This window comes from Eurytemora carolleeae, unplaced genomic scaffold (genome assembly GCF_000591075.1).
Source record: "Eurytemora carolleeae unplaced genomic scaffold, Eaff_2.0 scaffold1124, whole genome shotgun sequence".
NCBI lineage: Eukaryota > Metazoa > Arthropoda > Copepoda > Calanoida > Temoridae > Eurytemora > Eurytemora carolleeae.
The window spans coordinates 51653-72911 of NW_019397192.1; the positions used below are offsets into that span (position 1 = coordinate 51653).

The 21259-nt window shown below is 34.4% G+C and overlaps 1 protein-coding gene across 1 annotated transcript; it reads right to left on the reverse strand.

Moving 5' to 3' along the window:
- Positions 1-13174: 13174 nt before the first annotated feature.
- On the reverse strand, positions 13175-16391 carry LOC111712646 (uncharacterized). Its single transcript, XM_023487326.1, has 6 exons — positions 15594-16391; positions 15196-15342; positions 14552-14585; positions 14062-14158; positions 13345-13569; positions 13175-13275 (listed from the first exon to the last, which is right to left on the reverse strand). The coding sequence occupies exons 1-6, from the start codon at positions 16292-16294 to the stop codon at positions 13220-13222; spliced, it is 1260 nt and encodes a 419-aa protein (XP_023343094.1). The 5' UTR covers positions 16295-16391; the 3' UTR covers positions 13175-13219.
- Positions 16392-21259: the final 4868 nt, after the last annotated feature.

A 21259-nucleotide genomic window follows, 5' to 3' on the forward strand; every position in this document is an offset into this window, starting at 1 on the left:
ATTGAAGAGGAAATTACTCCAGGTTGAAATCTATATAGGTGAGACGGATCTAGGATTGAGCAGATCAAATTCATTTTATTGAACAGGAATTATTTAAATTAGGATTGGTACATTACTCCTAACTAGATCCTGTTCGAGGAACACAAGGACTTTCATTTTTCAATTTCACGCACCAGTTTTTCATTTAGTTTTAGGTTACATATTTAGTATCTTTTGAATATATCCATTTTACAATATCAATGATATTTGTTTTTCATTTTTTCTTTTATACATTTACAACATTCATTTATATATACTATTAGATTTATATAATCTGTATACGTATATGTATATGTATAATATATAAAGTAAAGTGCACCTTCTTTATAATTTTCAGCTTAATAATTTTTCAAATAAAACTCTCTATATATAAACTAGTAATCTCTGTTTGTCTGTCTGTTTCAGTGTCATATCTTAGAAACCCCTGGAATGAAAGACCTCAAGTTTTTATTGAGGAACTCAGTATAACCACGGGAATATTCTTAGCCTGGTTAAAAAAAATCTAATTTGAATGGGTGTTGACTTATTTGGGAAAACTCCTGACAAAGCTGGTTCAAAACAGAGTATTTAAATTCAATTAACTATACAGTCACGTAAAAAATATTTTTTTTTTCATTATTCATTATTTATTTATCTTTCAATTCATTTTTGCATATGTTGGCCATTAACGGATATCTTTCCTTCAATGTTAACAATGCATTCTTCTGTTCAAAATATATACATTCACTCATAATTAAAGGAAAAGTATTATAAATTTAAACTTAAATTTAAACAGTTTAAATAGATAAAGAAATAACCTAAAGCTTAACATTTTTATCTAGGGCCGAACACATTTCTCAAGAAACATTTCAATTAAGATTTTCTTAATTAACCTAGAAAATAATTAAAGGAGAAATTCCTGGCGAAACTATTGTTAAATACCGCCCTTTAACATAAAACAAACAGATACTTGCAGACATAAACAACCTTAATGTTTAACAGAAAGATACTGGTTCTAGATACTGATGCAATCCCCCAGCTAGTATATGAAAGAACCTCATGTTACAAATACAACCAACCTCCTCCTAGATACTGAGGCAACCTTTCTCCTATATACTGATGCACCCTTTCTCCTAGATACTGATGCAAACCCCCTCCTAGATACTGATGCAACCTTCCTCCTAGATGTTGATGCAACCTTCCTCCTAGATACTGATGCAAACCCTCTCCAAGATACTGATGCAACCTTCCTCCAAGATACTGATGCAACCTTCCTCCTAGATACTGATGCAAACCCTCTCCAAGATACTGATACAACCTTCATCCTAGATACTGATGCAAACCCTCTCCAAGAATCTGATGCAACCTTTCTCCAAGATACTGATGCAACCTTCCTCCTAGACTGATGCAAACCCTCTCCAAGACACTGATGCAACCTTCCTCCTAGATACTGATGCAAACCCTTTTCAAGATACTGATGCAACCTTCCTCAAAGATACTGATGCAAACTTCTTTCTAGATACTGATGCAACCTTCCTCCAAGATACTGATGCAACCTTCCTCCTAGAAAACGATGCAACCCTAGATAGTATCTTTTAATGGTTCTCCCAAGATATATTATTAGTTTTACTACAGAGAGAGTAAATACATAAAGAGGGGAGGAGAGGGAGGGGGATGGAGTGAAAAGGGGAAAATGGGGTGAGGAAGTGGAAGACTGGGGTGGGGGAGAAACAAGACTTTTCTAAGTTAATAAGAGAGTGGTCAGCTAAAGCTTAAGGTTGGCTACTTTTTATGAAAAGAATAACTCTCTTCTTCTTTATTATTAAAGTTTTGAATTTAGGGTTAAATGAATTATTGTTTTTAAATAAAGTAAGATTGCTTGAAGGAAAAACTCAGAAGTAATATAAATCACAGCTATCCGACATTTTAAATGATATTCCAATTACTTTGAAAAGAAGTAAAGACTAAATAGGCATTTATAACAATACTAGAGGGTTTGGACTCATATGACATATAATTCCCGGACTGATATTTTCCACAAATGGGGGTTTGTGGGGTGGAGGGGGAGACGGGGGAAGGGGGATTTAAGATTTACAACAAAAAGTTAAAAGTACATAAAGCTTGTATGAAATATGTATATATTCAGCAAGGCGTGAATATGGTTTAAAATAATGTTTTAAAATATTACTCCATACTTTGTAAACTTGCAAAGAGAAACGAAACTAGTGATTATAGTAATCTTAAACATGAACAGTGAGAAATCAATGTGAATAATTGAATATTTGATTAGGGAGTTCCCTAGTACTGATCCCACCCACATCATACACTAGTCTGGTAGCACCTAGAGTAATCATTTTATAATTCACACCAGGAGATATTAAAGTCCATCCATTCATCCCAACCTGGAGAATATCAGGCTCATGTACTCAAATCAACCCGGAGAATATCAGGTTCATTTATTCCACCCAAAGCATAGAACATCAGGTTCATTTATTCAACCCAACCTCGAGAATATCAGGTTTATGTATTCAACTCAACCTGGAGTACAGTTGGTTAATTTATTCAATCATCCTGGAGAATTTCAGGTTTATTATACAACCCAACCCGGAGAATATAAGGTTCATTTATTCAAACCAACTAGAAGAACATCAGGTTCATTTGCTCAAATCAACCTGGAGAATATCAGGTTCATTTATTCAACCCAACCCGGAGAAAAAAGGTTAATTGATTCAAGTCAACCTGGAGACCATCAGGTTCATTAATTCAACCTAACCTGGATATTATCAGATTCATTTATTCAACCTAACCCAGAGAATAATAGGATTATTTATTCAACCCAACCCGGAGAATATTAGGATTATTTATTTAACCAAACCTGGAGAATATAAGGTTCATTTATTAAACCAAACCTGGAGAATATCAGGTTTATTTATTTAACCAAACCAGGAGAATATCAGATTCATTTATCCAAGTCAACCTGGAGACCATAGGGTTCATTTACACAACCTAACCAGGAGAATATCAGGTTCATTTATTCAATCCAATTTCAAGCAACCCTTTGTGCCAAGATGTCCATATCCCACTCACACCGGTACCCCCGGAGAATATCAGGTCCATTTTAAACCAACCCGGAGAATATCAAGTTTTATTATTCAAATCAACATAAACACTTAGTAGAGAAGCCTAAGAACTATTGAGAAACCGAACAACTGCCTAGCTAACAACTATCTAGAGTGGCCTATCAATTACGTAAAGAAACCTAACAGTTACCAATTAACTATACTTAGAGAAACCTATCAAATTCAACCACTTAGTATAGAAATCTATCACCTAGTTAGATAAATCAAGATATACTACCTAGAGAAACCTAAAGGTTGCCAAGAGAAACCCGGAGACAATTTAGATTCACGCCTTTTATCAATTCGACTATGCTACATTTAGTAGAGGCAGATCCAATAACTACGACAATAAATTGGTAGGAACAATTCGTTCAAGCTAGAATAATATTCAAATAGATATTATTGTTCAAGACAAATTGTTCTAATAAAAACGTTTCGTAATAGATAGCACATCGAATGCAAATAGTAAAAAAAGGCGGCGAAATGTATACTGCTGGGGGACCAATACAATTGTGGAATAGGATGGCGACATTTAAGAAAGTTTATTAGTATCTAATATTGTTATAAAGCAAAACTTTTGACCGGTAACTTGAAAATCAATATGTTCTGTGTAAACTGCATAATTGCTGTGTTTTTCATATATTCATTAAACTATTTAACATCATTACCTGATTCTAACAGTCGTCTTCCTATTTCACCATTTTATGAATCTCTAAAGTTTATAAGTTCTATAGTTAATGTTCAATAAATCGAATCCAAAACAAAACATTGATCTAAACACGATCCATTAATCAATAGAAAGGTCTGTGAATATTCAAAATTCCAATGAATTAATTATATGTATATCTAGTTTACCCTTGAGGACTACGCTACTGTTGTATGCGGGGTTAAAGTCTCCAAATATTGATATATGTCTGGTACTCACTGTATGCATAATCAGAAGATTCAACCTTGCCAACACACAGGGCAGAGAGAGAGGACCCAGAGTAGTACATACACACTAAACAGTTTATGTACAGTGTAGTACATACACACTAAACAGTTTATGTACAGGGTAGTACATACACACTAAATAGTTTATGTACAGGGTGTCCCAAAAAAGGAAAATGAGTATAAATTTCAAGATCGTCTTTGTAAATGTTTGATCTGGGGATATAGTGATACCTGTAGGAAAACTGTGACCAGTAAAATGTCTGTTGGAGTTACAAATTATTTCTTTAGGTTTTGATTGCATTCTGTCGTACTGAAGTAAAATTCCTAAACAAAAAACAACAAAGTAAAGCACTGACTCTTCACTGTTCATCTTTCAAAAATATGATCCACGTAGCATACGGCTTTGCAGCATAATAAAACAATCTTTTCTATATTTTCTAGCGTGAATTTTGAAATCAGGTCGTTACTTAATTCTCATCCTTATTGAGACACCCTGTACATATGGTAACTACTATTGAGACACCCTGTACATATATGGGAACTACTATTGAGACACCCTGTACGTATATGGGAACTACTTTTTGAGACACCCTTTACATATATGGGAACTACTATCGAGACACCCTGTACATATAGGGGAACTACTATTGAGACACCCTGTACGTATATGGGAACTACTTTTTGAGACACCCTGTACATATATGGGAACTACTATCAAGACACCCTGTACATATATGGGAACTACTATTGATACACCCTGTACACATATTGGAACTACTATTGAGACACCCTGTACATATATTGGAACTACTATTGAGACACCCTGTACATATATGGGTTCTACTATTGAGACACCCTGTACATATATGGGAACTACTATTGAGACACCCTGTACATATATGGGAACTACTATTGGGACACCCTGTACATATATGGGAACTATACTCAAAGATTAGAACCATGTGTTTTGAATTAAAGAAAGTGGTGGAAACCTGAAGAAAAAAACTGACAAGAATTAAACTTACTTTCAATAATGATTGTCTCGTATAATATAAAAGTAAATATGTCAAAACATCGAAATAAAATATTTCTACGTTTTAACCAAAAAAACAGTTTTAAACAAAAAATAGTAAACAACATTTTCAACCCCCTATATTTTGTTTAGAAAAAGTATAATTAGTTTTTAGTGTTAATTATAATTCTTGGTTCTCGGTTTTATGAATATTCCTTGGTGAGCATAAACAGTAAATCAAACAGAGTTTCAAAACTTGTAAAAAACTGACCAATGAAAACAATCCACCTCTACTGAACTGTACAATTTTCATGTTAACATATAATAAATATAAAAGTATTGATTTCTTCAGAATGCATTTGGTTTGGCAGTTAAATATATATTGGCTCTTTAACATGTTCATGCATTTTACATCTAAATATGAAATACAGACTGATTCACATCATATAGGGGTTTCAAATAAGTTCTCTTGAGGCAAAAATGTAAAAAAATCGAATAATTTTCTGGAACCTGTTCCTATAGTTTCTTTAGGGAACCTGTTCCTATAGTTTCTCCAGGAACCTGTTTTTATAGTTTCTCCAGGAACCAGGTTCCCATAGTATCTCCAGGAACCTTTTATTATAGTTTCTTCAGGAACCTGTTCCTATAGCTTCGCTAGGAATATGTTCCAATAGTTTCTTTAGGAACCTGTAGCTATAGTTTCTCCGTCAGCCTGTTCTTATAGTTTCTCCAGAAACCAGGTTCCCATAGTATCTTCAGGAACCTATTATTATAGTTTCTCCAAGAAACTGTTCCTACTGTTTCTCATAGAACCTGTTCCAATAGTTTCTCCAGGAACCTGTTCATATAGTTTCTCCAGGAAAATGTTCCTATAGTTTCTCCAGGAACCTGTTCCTAAAGTTTTTCAAGAAACCTGTTCCTATAGATTCTCCAGGAACCTGTTTCTAAAGTTTTTCAAGGAACCTGTTCCTATAGTTTCTCCAGGAACCAGGTTCCCATAGTTTCTTCAGGAACCTGTTCCTATAGTTTCTTCAGGAACCTGTCTCTATAGTTTCGCTAAAAATATGTTCCCATAGTTTCTGTAGGAACTTTTAACTATGGTTTCTGCAGGAAACCGTTCCTAAAGTTTTTCAAGTTCCTAAAGTTCTGTAGTTTCTCTTGGAAGATGTTCCTATAGTTTTTCCAGAAACCTGTTCCTTTGGTTTCTTCAGTTCCTGTTCCTGTAACTTCTCAGAGTAACTCTTTCTATAGTTCTCAAGGAACTGGTTCCTACAGTTTCTTAAGGTATGTGACTTTATACATACTTTATCATCTGTGGTAAATCAGAGTATCTAAAACCATTTGTTTAGATAAGGTCTCGGTCAAGTTAGAGCGTGTACTTGACTTTAGAACTCTTCAGAGTAAAATCATCGTTTTAATCATCAATCACTGTAAATTACATTTTTATATCATTTCCTACTCATTCTACAGAATTAATGTCTTCTCAAATCTATTTTATGTTTATAGTATATCAGATATCAGCAGATATTTATGCTAATCTTAAATTGCAATACCACAGATATTCTTATTTCATTCTTCCCTTTATCCTACCCCTAGTTAATACTATTTTTCCCCTTATCCTACTCCAAGTCTATACTAATCTTCCCCTTATCCTACTCCTAGTCTATACTATTCTTCCCCTTATCTAGTATATACTATTCTTCCCCTTATACTACTCCTAGTATATACTATTCTTCCCTTATCCTACTCCTAGTCTATACTATTCTTCCCCTTATCCTACTCCTAGTCTTTACTATTCTTCCCTTTATCCTACCCCTAGTCTATACTATTCTTCCCCTTATACTACTCCTAGTCTATACTATTCTTCCCCTTATACTACTCCTAGTCTATACTATTCTTCCCCTTATCCTACTCCTAGTCTATACTATTCTTCCATATATCCATCTTCTAGTTTATTCTATTCTTTTCAGTATCCTACTTCCTGATTTTTTCTATTCTTCTTCTTATTTTACTCCTATAGGTTCGTACTCCTTTTTTCATATAATCTTTCCCTTATCCCACTCCTAGTTACTAGTATTTTTTCCGTTATCCTACTCCTAGTTTATACTATTCTTCCCATTATCCTACTCCTTGTCTCATATCTTCCCCTTCTCCTTATCTCACTCCTAATTAAATATATATTTTTCCGTTATCCTATTTTTTCATATTGTCCTTCCTTATCCTACTCCTAATCTCTCCATGTTAAGAATATGAAAATTATTATAATCAATAGAATTTTTTCTACACTTTTAAATTTTCACTTAACTCCATAAATATGTTTTTATCCTTCACTCTTGCTAATTTTTTCTCATACCTCATAATCCTCTCTTGTTCAAACTATATTAGGATCTTTTGCACAAATGTTGAAAATATAAACAAGGAAATGGGGTTTTTACTGAAAAGTTACCTAATCTTATATATCTCAATCCAGCTTATCCATTTATAGGATATAATTGTAGTGTACTTAAACCCTTCAGACTAGCAACAGACAGGACTCATCTTCATAGCAGACAACCTCCCCGTCCCCCCCCTCCTCCTTCGCCTCATTAACCTCCCCCCTCTTACTCCACCTCTTTCCACATCCCCCTCCTTCACCACTTTACCCTCCTCACCCCTCCTTCTGAACCTTTGTTCCTTCCCGTTCACTCCCCCCCTCCTCCTCCTTCACCTCTACCCCCCCCTCTCTCTAGCTCTTCCTTCACCTCTTCACCTCCCCCCTCCTGCCTCACTCTTTTACCTTCCCAAAAATCCTCCACCTCATTGTCCATCCACGCTTTTTTCCCATTCCTAATTCATTCCTCATTTCATTCATTTTCCCTTATACATCCAAATTTCAAAGACAAAAAGTACCTTCTGTCTTTACTTCCACCTACCTGCCCCCTCCACCTTTTATTCTTCTCCCTTCCTCCTTCTTCCACTTGCTCCTTTTCCCTTCCTCCCACCCACTCCCACTTCTTCTTCTTCCCTTCCTTAACGCTTCCTCATCCCCTCATCCTTCTCCCTTCCTTACCCCTTACCATCTCTTCTCCCTCCCCATCCCTCCATCTCTTCTCCCTCCCCATCCCTCCATCTCTTCTCCCTCCCACCAAATATATCTCTATATAGAGGTTAAAAAGTCCAAAGTGTTGTTATCTTCAAATCTAAATGATCAGATCCATCCTTGTAGGAACTCCAACCCATGTAATCTCGAAGAAAATAAACAAAGGAAGTGTCAGGACGTTTTCTTACAGAGGGATATTAAAAACAATTCCATTGAACCTGAATTTTTAAGGTAACTCTTTCCCCCCTAAAATACTAAAATTGTGTCGAAATTGCATTTTGTGAGTTCCATCATTTTATTTCTTGGTGGGAGAATACACAGAGAAGTAAATCAGGATCAGTTTAAACTAAATTAAACTGATAAACATCTCCGCTACTAATTCCAGCCAAATACACAAAATACACTAATCTATCAATTCTAGATCTTTATCTATTGATGATATATATAGATAAAGATCTATATTTCTAATGTAATTTAGAATCTATTAATTAACTGATGTATCCCTTATCTATCTAAATGAAGCTGGCATCCTAGACATTAGTTCTGTTTATAAACAAGATTAATGACATAAAACATTTTCATCAATCAAGTTTAAATTATCATAAAGAAGTTCCAGGGCCCCCTGTCTCAAATGAATTTACAACTAAGAAATATCAGGGCCCACATATCGATGTCTGGTAAATATAATAGAAAAAACCTGAGGGCACAAAGCACATTAAATTCCAAGAGAAAATTATAATTTTAATTTTAATTTTAAAATATAATAATTAATGCATTTATGTCTATATGTTAGTTATATATATATATATATANCTACAGTCTACAGTCTACAGTCTACAGTCTACAGTCTACAGTCTACAGTCTACAGTCTACAGTCTACAGTCTACAGTCTACAGTCTACAGTCTACAGTCTACAGTCTACAGTCTACAGTCTACAGTCTACAGTCTACAGTCTACAGTCTACAGTCTACAGTCTACAGTCTACAGTCTACAGTCTACAGTCTACAGTCTACAGTCTACAGTCTACAGTCTACAGTCTACAGTCTACAGTCTACAGTCTACAGTCTACAGTCTACAGTCTACAGTCTACAGTATACAGTCTAAAGTCTACAGTCTACAGTCTACAGTCTACAGTCTACAGTCTACAGTCTACAGTCTACAGTCTACAGTCTACAGTCTACAGTCTACAGTATACAGTCTACAGTCTACAGTCTACAGTCTACAGTCTACAGTATACAGTCTACAGTCTACAGTCTACAGTCTACAGTATACAGTATACAGTATACAGTTTACAGTTTACAGTCTACAGTCTACAGTCTACAGTCTACAGTCTACAGTATACAGTATTGATTAAGATTGATTAAATATTTCTTGGTGTTAAAACCTTGCTGATGAATGGACAATGGAGCAGTTGACATAAAACATTCTTTCTTTTAATATTTGAAGCATGTCAATTAACCCCAAACCAAAAATGCGGCATTCTTTGTAAATTTTAAATTATATTTCTCCTTAAATCCTTAATCTGCCTCAAACTACAAATTTCAATGTATAAAAATTAAGGTTAAACGAAAAGTCGTGCTGAAGGTAAAGAAGAAGTGAAAAATACAAATTATTATCGACATTTAGTATAACTATAGCTTGCAGCGGATAGAACATAATAGGTTTTACAGTATTTAGGAATATTTTTTTTTTATTCTATTCGGCCTTAAATATTTCAATGGCCTGTATATGAAAGACTAAAACCACGGCGACAACTTGTTTCATAAATTGTTTGTTTTTTACTTCTTTGTATAAATAAAGTACAGAGCTGGCAGAGGTTTTGATAATGTTTAAATGGTTTAGAACTGAATGCATTAGATCCCCTCTGCACCCTCAACATATATGCACTAAAATCTAAGTGTTGTACACGGTTTAATCCATGACGAAATATTAAAAGATAAACCCAGCTTTGAAGCTTTTTTACAGGTTTCATTAACCTGTCTTGTTAGTAGTTTATGTATGGGATATGCCTAGTAGTTAGTTAAGCACTTTATGGGTGTTTCCCGTTTAAGGATCACAAAACAATATTGAATACTCTTATTACACGTGCAGTTTAAGTATATACTTACACCATTAGCGTGTAGTTAATACTATATTACAGTCATCAGTACTCTGTATATTCATAACATTTCAACTCAACATTTAATATTATTTCCAAACCGAGTTAATTGTTTAGCTAAATAACTCTATCCTTGGTGTTGTTTATATGGGAACCTGGAACTTCTACCCTTCCCCTCCCCTCCCTTCTCCCCCTCCTCCTACCTACTGCAATTCTAATATTCCTTCTTGGCTCAGGGCACTTTGTCATGACTATTAAACTAGATTTCATCCCAGGTTTTAGCCGGACACTTTACTCTCCGTCCTACTTTCAATAACATTCTTGTCTGAGCCATTTACTCTCCATCCTTTCTTTGTATCAACCCTTTATTCTTTATCCTATCCTTGTATCAACCCTTTACTCTCCATCCTTTCCTTGTATCAACCCTTTACTCTCCATCCTTTCTTTGTATCAACCCTTTATTCTTTATCCTATCCTTGTATCAACCCTTTACTCTCCATCCTTTCCTTGTATCAACCCTTTACTCTCCATCCTATCCTTGAATAAACCCTTTAATCTTTGTATCAACCCTTTACTCTCCATCCTTTCCTTGTATCTGCTGTTTACTCTCTATCCTATCCCTGTATCTGTATATACTCTTTAATCTCCATCCTATCCTTGTATCTACCATTTACTCTCCATCCTACCCAAGGTACTAATGCAAGGAAAGTAAATTGCGGTCGCGTATACTCTGCGTACATATTGAAACCAGTTCTCTTTGGGCGGAATTTGTAAACAAGAATAGATGCATCAGTGTTCGCATCCGAGAATGATTAAACCATTTAATTTTGATAATTTTGAAAATTCACATAATATTTTCCTACGACCAGAATATTTCATAGATTATTTTGTGATAATGGATTCCATGTCAGGCTGTGACATCCGTCTTGTGTTTACTTTTCCGCCCAAAGACAGTACACTTCAGCACAAAAAATGCGTACACCTCTGAAATAACTTGTATCTACCCTTTACTCTCCATCCTACCCTTGTATGTACCCTTTACTCTCTATCCTATCCTTGTATCAATCCGTAATCTCCATCCTACCCTTGTTTCTACACTTTACTCGCCATCCTACCCTTGTATCTACCCTTTACTCTCCATCCTTCCCTTGTATCTACCTTTTACTCTCCATCCTACCATTGTATCTACCATTTCCTCTCCATCCTACCCTTGTATCTACCCTTTACTCTCCAGCATATCCTTGTATCTACCCTTTACTCTCCAGCATATCCACGTATCTACCCTTTACTCTCCATCCTACCATTGTATCTACCTTTTACTAACCATCTTACCATTGTATCTACCATTTCCTCTCCAGCATATCCTTGTATCTACCCTTTACTCTCCATCATATCCTTGTATCTACCCTTTACTCTCCAGCATATCTACGTATTTACCCTTTACTCTCCAGCATATCCTTGTATCTACCCTGTACTCTCCATCCTATCCTTGTATCTACCCTTTACTCCGCAGCGTATCCTTGTATCTACCCTGTACTCTCAATCCTATCTTTGTATGTACCCTGTACTCTCTATCCTATCCTTGTATGTACCCTTTACTCTCCAAGCATATCCTTGTATCTACCCTGTACTCTCCATCCTATCCTTGTATGTACCCTTTACTCTCCATCCTATCCTTGTATCTACCCTTTACTCTCCAGCATATCCTTGTATCTACCCTTTCCTCTCCAGCATAACCTTGTATCTACCCTTTACTCTCCAGCATATCCTTGTATCTACCCTTTACTCCCCAGCGTATCCTTGTATATACCCTGTACTCTCCATCCTATCTTTGTATGTACCCTGTACTCTCCATCCTATCCTTGTATGTACCCTTTACTCTCCAGCATATCCCTGTATCTACCCTTTCCTCTCCAGCATATCCTTGTATCTACCCTTTACTCTCCATCCTACACTTGTATCTACCCTTTACTCACCAGCATATCCTTGTATCTACCCTTTACTCTCCATCATATCTATGTATCTACCTTTTACTCTCCAGCATATCCTTGTATACACCCTTTACTCTCCAGCATATCCTTGAATCTACCCTTTATTCTCCATCCTACCATTGTATCTACCCTTTACTCTCCAGCATATCCTTGTATCTACCCTTTATTCTCCAGTATATACTTGTATCTACCCTGTACTCTCCATCCTACCATTGTATCCACCCTTTACTTTTCATCCTATCCTAGTATCTACCCCTTATTCTCCAGCATATCCTTGTATTTACCCGTTACTCTCCATCCTACCCTTGTATATTCCATTTACATTTCATCCTACCCTAGTATCTACCCTTTACTCTCCAGCATATCCTTGTATCTACCCTTTATTCTCCAGCATATACTTGTATCTACCCTTTACTTTCCATCCTACCCTATATCCCTATATTCTCTGTGGGTCCCATCACAATTGGAAATGTACAGTGATCTCCGTATATGTATATGTATGTTCTCCCTATCTGAAGATCAAGAGTGTCAAGTTTGGTTTCATCAATTTATCATCCTATGTGCTTTCATGCTGTTCATATATCAACAAGAGCACGGAAATATTTCTCAAGGAAAATCATGTAAAGTATATGAGTATAAGTAACATTAATCAGTTATTATATATATAAGTATTAATAAGCAGTATATAATATGAATAAGTACTTGGTATTTACTGTAAATGAAGCTTTGAATATGAAAAATGTGTAAATGTTAATAATGAATTACTGAAATAGGCAAAATTGACGAGATTATCCAGTAAATTCCACGGATAGCAGTAGCACGCGACACTGTAATAAATATATGTATATGTGAATTGATATATCAACCTGTAGATACAGCACAACATGAGATTAAGGTGATTCTGTTTCTTTAGAATGAAACTAATATCGTATACTAATCTTTATTCGAACTATTTGAACATTAAGTTATTTATTGAGAACTTCCATCATCCCTGTCAGCATTGTTCAAGGGTTCCAGACAAAAAACTAAATCAATATAGCATTATTAATATAAAATATATATATATTTTTTTTAATGTCTAATTATGATATTACCAAGATCATCTACAACTGAATCCAGAACTCTGTTATTGTGTTCAACCTGCTCCTGATGCTTCTCCCTGAGATAGTATGAGAAGTAGAAGAACGGGAAGAGTATTCCCTCCTCCTCTCTCCTGGACTCCCTGGATATACCGGAGTGGTTGTATGATGATATACCTAGAGCTAGTATTCCTGCAAAACTGATGAATAAGAAGAAGAACTCAAGGTAGTGCGGATATCCTGCAATGAATAAGGTTTATAGCTTCCTAATTCTTCATGTCCTAATTAGTATTATTTCCTAACATCATTCAATACAAATATGTTAATTCAAATCCTGGTTTAATTAGAAGGATATATGGGGGGGGGGGGGTTCATTTGTTAGAACCTTGACCTATATCTTCATTAAAGAACTAAACTGATGATGATTATATGGATAATAGCTTAAAATGAGGTGATTCTTAAGTTAGTTGTATTAAAGCGTTATCTATAAGGATTGTACAATGCGTATAGTTCCCAATTGATATTTCAAATTCTGTGAGATCATTTACCCTAATTTTGATATATCAAAGGTTTACACTATCTGGTTGAAAAGATATAGGAATTAGAAAATCGGAGTTTGTGGCAAAAACTCAAATCCTTCATGAGCCATATAGTCTTAAAAAATGCTAATTCCAATAGATATATTTAGAAACAGAAGAAATGATAACTTGCTACAGTACAAATATATCTTACCATTGACAAATAATAATCCGAATATATGCCACCATCCTCTGATATATGATGTTGTAGACAGAAGGGACAAAAACAGGAGTAAAGTAAAGAAAATCTCCTAAATATAAGATTAGTAAGGCAAGATGTACTTTATACAAAAGGTGGCATGAACTTACTATTTTTTCAGAAGCAAAAGAGTGGTTTCGCTATTTTACTTCAATCTTTGTTAAATAAATTCACGAGAACCAATTGATAAAATCATCTTTGTAAATTGATTACTTCATTATTTAAATGAAGTGTGATTTTTAAGTATTTTAACTGATGCTCTCAATTGTTATAATGTCCAAGGCTACTAATGTTTTTCCTTATATGGTTTTGAATTTTAGAAAAAACTAATTAGCCACCTCTTTGTTTAGTTATAGCTAAGATGGTGTGAACTAGGATATTTCTATTTATTGAAAGAATAGACAATTTATTTGTTTAAAGTACATAATGCTTGTATACGTTATACCTTGAGAAACCAAGAAGTACTCTCAGCATGAAACCTAAAGCTTAGAAATATCTTCCACTTGTTCAAGGAGTGCAGTTGCATTGTAATATCAAGTGATCCTACATTTAAATAGGACCATGCCTCGCAAAGATACCCTTTTCATTTTTATCTGATCAAAAACATTTTTTTGACAAATATCTAACTCTCAAAATTTTCCTCCTCAGTTTCTGTAACTGCAAATCCGCAAGTCACTGTTTAAGAGAAATCACAATTGAAAAGAACTAATTCAACCAAATCATGAATATCTCATTCATTCTTGATTAGACAACGATTTATAAGGTACCTTTGTGAATCAGACATGCTACTATAAAAACAAAGGGTCATTTGAAATGATGTCTACAATCCCTTTAATTTGCTTAATCTTTTGAAGATCTAGGCTAGAACTTTTGTAAATTCTTATCAAAAGATCCTTGAACCACCCTCCCCCCTCACCCCGTCAACAATCCTTTTATTTTTTGTTTATAAATGAAAGATTAGGTTTACTAATATGTAATTAATAATAATGTCATCATAATTCATTCATCTAATTAAACTGTCTATTAGATATAGGAAACCACTGTATCAAAATTATTTGCTAAGGTTCTGTAAGGTTCTATTTTTGCTCCCTGAGATATTTGAACTGTAGAACGAATATGAGAGCGGAGAGGAGATGAGCCAGGAGAATAGATATCAGATGATTGTACAGGATGACAGAGAATGGAAAACCCAGAACATCAAACAAATGATCCAGGATCGTCCAAGTTGCGTAGGTACTAAACACAACAAAGAATTTTAGTATAAAATCATTAATTTTACTTATAATGATCTCTTTTTGGGGGAAAGAGGGGGATATATTTAAAGAGTACAATAACAATAGCTTAACATGAATTTTTTAAGTTTGTAGAAAAAATACGTATTTTAATGATAATTCGTCTTATGCATAGAATGTTCTTCAATTATCATAAATGATCGTCCCGCGGTTGGTTAAAATTAAATTGATTATTTTATCATAAAAATTACTCACCAGACCGCTGCAATTATTTCCAAAAGTGTTGTGACCAACCCGTCCAGGCATCTGTTTTTCCAAGAATCTGTTCTTTTACTTTCAAGAAAGGAATCGATTTGAACATAATTCCTAGTGGAGTCTAGAAAAACGCCTAAGGGCGGTGTTACTGCAGCAGTTTTAAAACAACCACAGCTTTTGAGCACAACAAAGGCGAGGGAAAGAGTTATGACCGAGGTTTCCCAAATATCCACAGAGTACAACAGATCAAAAGATCCTTTCCAGTAGAGCAAGGTTGTAAAAAATCTTAATACTGAAAACAATCTTGAGACTAAAAAGTATACATCTTTACCGGTCCTTGCAGCAAAATCTTCTAGGTTTTGGCTGAATACCACAAGCAAAATACTACTGACAGTACCGATCACCAAGCAAATGATTGCCTGGATTATGTATTCCGGAGAACTTTCAAATGTATCACTTTCGTTTGTAGAGTTACCAGAGCTTAGCAAGCTACGAGCGATCCAGAAGAAAAATGTGTCGTAAAGTTGCCACCCAGCACACCACACAGAAACCGTGAACGGTCCAACAATCAGCTGTATGAAGAAAAAATCTATTATTAGCCATGTCCAGAATCGTTTTATCTTGATGGGTTTTCCAAGTTGGCGCGCCATGTCAATCTCGATTAATTCTCGCAATGACGATTTTGTATTTCCATTTTCCATAGCGTATCTCTCTCATTTTCCAGAAGTTTGACGTCTCAGTATTCAATATTCATCAATGGCATTTTGAAATACAGTAATTTTGCGGATTTTCACAGCTAAATTAGCGCATTATCTTCCCCTATTAGTGAACTGTTTATAGAGTTTACGAGGCTAAATGAACAATTATTATTTTGCCAAAAGGGAAAATAAACGTTGCCAACCATTTTGGTTCGGTTAAGCAGGCCTGCACAGTATTCATGGTCACTTGCACTTTTCAAGACGTAATTTTGCTCCAACCTAAGAGAAAAGCCCGGCCGCTAAAGAAACTATTAAACAATAAAATCTCTACAAAAGTACGTTAATAGGGTTTGCATTGTACTTCGCCCAGTGCCGTGCATGGCAGGGAATTAGAGGAGAAATAAAGATGTATAAAATACTTTTTACAACAATTAAAGAAACCCCCGACCTAAAGGAATTGAGTCTTTGTCACAAACCCTGATTTTCTAATACCAATATCTTTGGTACCCAATGTCGTAGACCTTAGCTATTTCAAACTATGAATTCTTTTACATTGAATAATCTTATTTTGAAATTTCAAAGCTTCATACCACCCGGTTGCAAATATTTATGGATTTGAATATTTGAGTTTGTAGCAAAGACTCAATTCCTTTATTCCAAACTTGATTAGAAATCGGTAAATACACAATAGACGAGGAGTCCAAAAAAACATAAAAACTAGGCTATGAGACAGACATTTATTCGGTATCATTCTGAAACAAAAACAAATACCATGTTTCGGGATTCAAAATGTGGTGTAAGAGAGAGAGTGTAAGAACTTATTTACCCCCCCCCCCCCCATTTAAAGGTAAATTTTTCATATTTTCTATTTCATAACTGTTTTAATATTGAAGTACATTAGAAATAAAATTGTTACTTTCAAACGTATATGTAATAATGCGCATTGTACAAATTACATTTTAGCTAGTAATTTTTTTAAAATTTAATCTATGCATTTATGACACAAGAAGAATTATTTTAGAGGAAGGATTAGGATTTAAACTGCATAAAAAGATAATCCACTAAATAATAATATTTCTCAGCTATGGAAACTCAGGGAGCAATTCTTCTCTTTTCCATATCTTATAAAGTGTCAAACATTAAAAACAACCCGAACATTAAGCTAATCAGACAATTGGGATTGAAGACCCGGTTTATATTTTTGTCGCCTCTTCTCCGCCCTTGCATAAACCCATTACGACCTCTGTGGGGTGCTAGGTGGAAGTGCAAGGGAGCTTTGATCTGTCTACTATACAGTATACAGTATAGACTATAATGTATACTTGGATAAAATGCTGGATTCTCACAGCACACCTGGACTAACAGAACACTTTAACACGTGCTGATGCATTAGATATTCATAATGGAACAAATTTGATGTTAATAATATTTGCATGAAATTTATAACTCTTGCTTATGCTTAGTTAATTATGGAATATAAACTAAAGCGAGCTAGGTTAGATCTGTATGCTATGTAAGTTAATTGAGCTAAAGCTAAATTTGTTGGGCAGATGAGTTGTGATAACTATGTAAGCCATGTTAACTATGTTACCTAAGTTAGTTAGCTAAGAATGTGAGCTATGTTTTGCTATTTTATTTTATATCGTGAAGGTACGTCATTACGTAGGCAGAGCTGAGATTTAATTTTCACCTAAATAACTTTGACATAAATCTCATGGATTCAAAGATTCCAATATGATGCATTACTCAAATATTTTATGCCCTAACGTAGCCGAATAAAAAATACCTTCAAGGATTGGACACTCTGAAAACATAATAATGAAAAAATGAGGATTTCAAGGTGGTTCGGTCGAAAAAAATGATGATAATGTGGCTCAGACGAGAAATTGTTTTGGCTGGCCTACCTTCCCTACTCCGCAAGGCCCAGGATTTTACTATCAGTGATATTAAGAAAAATTAATTAGTGTAAATAAAGCGAAACGGTATTTTATGTTTATTTTCATGCCCTATCAAATTCCTACATACATTTATTACAACAATTAGCCTGAGATGGCTGACTGATTACAGCGCTAGTTAGATAATCATTTCTTAATTGACCAAATTTGGTTAAAACGTTAAACGAAAATACCGTAAATGTGTACTATACGCTGTCAACAAAACGTCTTACCGTTTTAATACAATAGTAATAATAATAATACAATACAATAATGTAAATAAAAATGTTTATAAATACGATATATAGACTAGAAGTGAAAAGTTACATATAAATTAGTTCACTTCAGACTACTTATAACAGGGAGAGACCGGCTAGGTAGCGTATGTGAAACGGGAATGCAATATTATAAAAAAAATAGGATTCACTTGATAACAATGAGACGTTTTTACGGTGTATAGTTTCTAAGTAAGGGCGTGTATTTGTTGGTAAGGTTTAAACAGAAAAGATGGTTTTTAAAATTATCTCATAACCCAGACAAAATAATCCTATAGTAAAATACGGGTTTTAAATAATTGTAAAACTCATTGTTCCACAGTGTTGAAAACTAGATTTTCCTGAAGATATCTCTGTTGTAATTGAATCTTTAAATTGATTTTTTAACATACCAAATGATAATTAAAATAATCATTTATGTACAAAGTAATTTGTAGTTAAAGTCGTTTCTAGACCTTATTTAAGGGAACACAATGGAGTTATTATTTTAAATCTTCTCATTCTTTCCCTTCATTCAGGGATAATATTCTTTACAATGTTAGGAGTGTCAAATTTGAATTAATGCTTTGAGTTTGGGCATCTAGATTTGTTTAATTTTAAATAATACTTAAATGAAAATATATATTTTATGTATACAATAAACACCCCTGAATTCTTAAATGCAAAGTGTAGCACACACAGAACAGGAAGAAAATGTAAAAAGTAGAAAATGTAAAAAGTAGAACATGTAGATCTTGTAGAACATGTAGATCATAAAAAACATGAAAAACATGCAGAACATGAAGAACATGAAGAACATGAAGAAGATAAAAAATGTAGATAACAAGTGAAAGTTTTGTCAAAATACAAAAATAAACAAATAATAGGGTGTATGGATGAATACAGGGTGTATGAATGAATACAGGGTGTATGGATGAATTCAGTGTGTATGGATGAATGCAGTGTGTATGGATGAATACAGTGTGTAAGGATGAATACAGGGTGTATGGATGAATACAGCGTGTAAGGATGAATACAGGGTGTATGGATGAATACAGGGTGTATGGATGAATACAGGGTGTATGAATGAATACAGGGTGTATGGATGAATTCAGTCTGTATGGATGAATTCAGTGTGTATGGATGAATATAGTGTGTATGAATGAATGCAGGGTGTATAGATGAATACAGCGTGTAAGGATGAATACAGGGTCTATAGATGAATACAGGGTGAATGGATGAATACAATGTGTATGGATGAATACAGGGTGTAAGAATGAATACAGGGTCTATGGATGAATACAGGGTGTATGAATGAATACAGGATTTATGGATGAATACAGAGTGTATGGATGAATACAGGGTGTATGAATGAATACAGGGTGTATGGATGAATACAGGGTGTAAGGATGAATACAGGGTGTATGAATGTATACAGGGTGTATGGATGAATACAGGGTGTATGAATGAATACAGGGTGTATGGATGAATACAGAGTCTAAGGATGAATACAAGGTGAATGGATTAATACAGGGTTTATGGATGAATACAGGGTTTATGAATGAATACAGGGTTTATGAATGAATACAGTATGTATGAATAAATACAGGGTGTATGGATGAGACTAAATGAAAGAGCAGTATCCCAGCTGGAAAAATGCGTAAAACTCGTGTTTACAACCAGAAGATGGGTTTCAGAAGGTTTTAGGGCTGGATAAGGGTTTGAAACGCTGAGACGAGAGAGGAGAAGGAGTAAGGAAGGAGTTGAAAATGGGAGGGGAAAAACCGTGAATTTATATGTATGAATATCTATCAGGATAAAACCATTTTATTTATAATTGATGAAATAATTATTTTAATTATCTTAATTTTGAATGAAAGGTATCTACAGGAGATGGATATTTTATGGTTTAGTATTCTACCTTTAAAGTTCAGTCACTGAAAGTCTTACTAAGTGATTTTAATCAATGTTAAGATTAACTTTGATGGGATTAGTCGGTTTACATTTCATAGTTTAATCAGGCATATTTAGGCATTGAAATCCTATTTAGACTTAAGCAATGCTTATTACATTCCAGCCATGCAGAAATTATTTTTCGTCAAGCCAATACAATGTAATCTGCAATATATATTTCGACAAAAATAAAGATATATTTGCTTGAAAATGACAATATTACCGAGAGACAGAAACCAGTAAGAAAATTGAAAAAGAAACTGAGTCTTTGCCACATACTCAAATTTTCAAATTTCGTTACCTTTTTAACACAATGTCGCGCGTAGACCTTTGATATTTCAAACTTTTTTTTTTTAATTTAATAGAATTCATCGTTTGAAATGTCAACATTGGGTTACAAATATAAAGGGATTAGTAAGTCAGAGATTGTGGCAAAAACGTTATCTCTTTTTGAAATAGAAAAACGAAGATATCTTGCTCATTGCTACTCAGATAAAGGTTTTTAGAGTCACATGAATTTAAGTTTGCTTGAAAATAGACTCTGTTTTGTCTATGCCTGTGATTATGAAAACTTTAAATCGTAGAATATGAGCCTACTAGCTCCAAGAATATGAGCCTACTAGCTCCAAAAATATGAGCCTACTAGCTCCAAGAATATGAGCCTACTAGCTCCAAGCTTAAAACTGAAGATAAAAAGTAACGAAACTTGGTATCGTTTCAAATCGCATTTTGCTGATAATCTTTGTTAATGATATTCCAAATTTTAAAAAATCGAAAATTCAAAGGTGACAACTTTTGAATTATGGAAATGATTTAAATCAGGCATT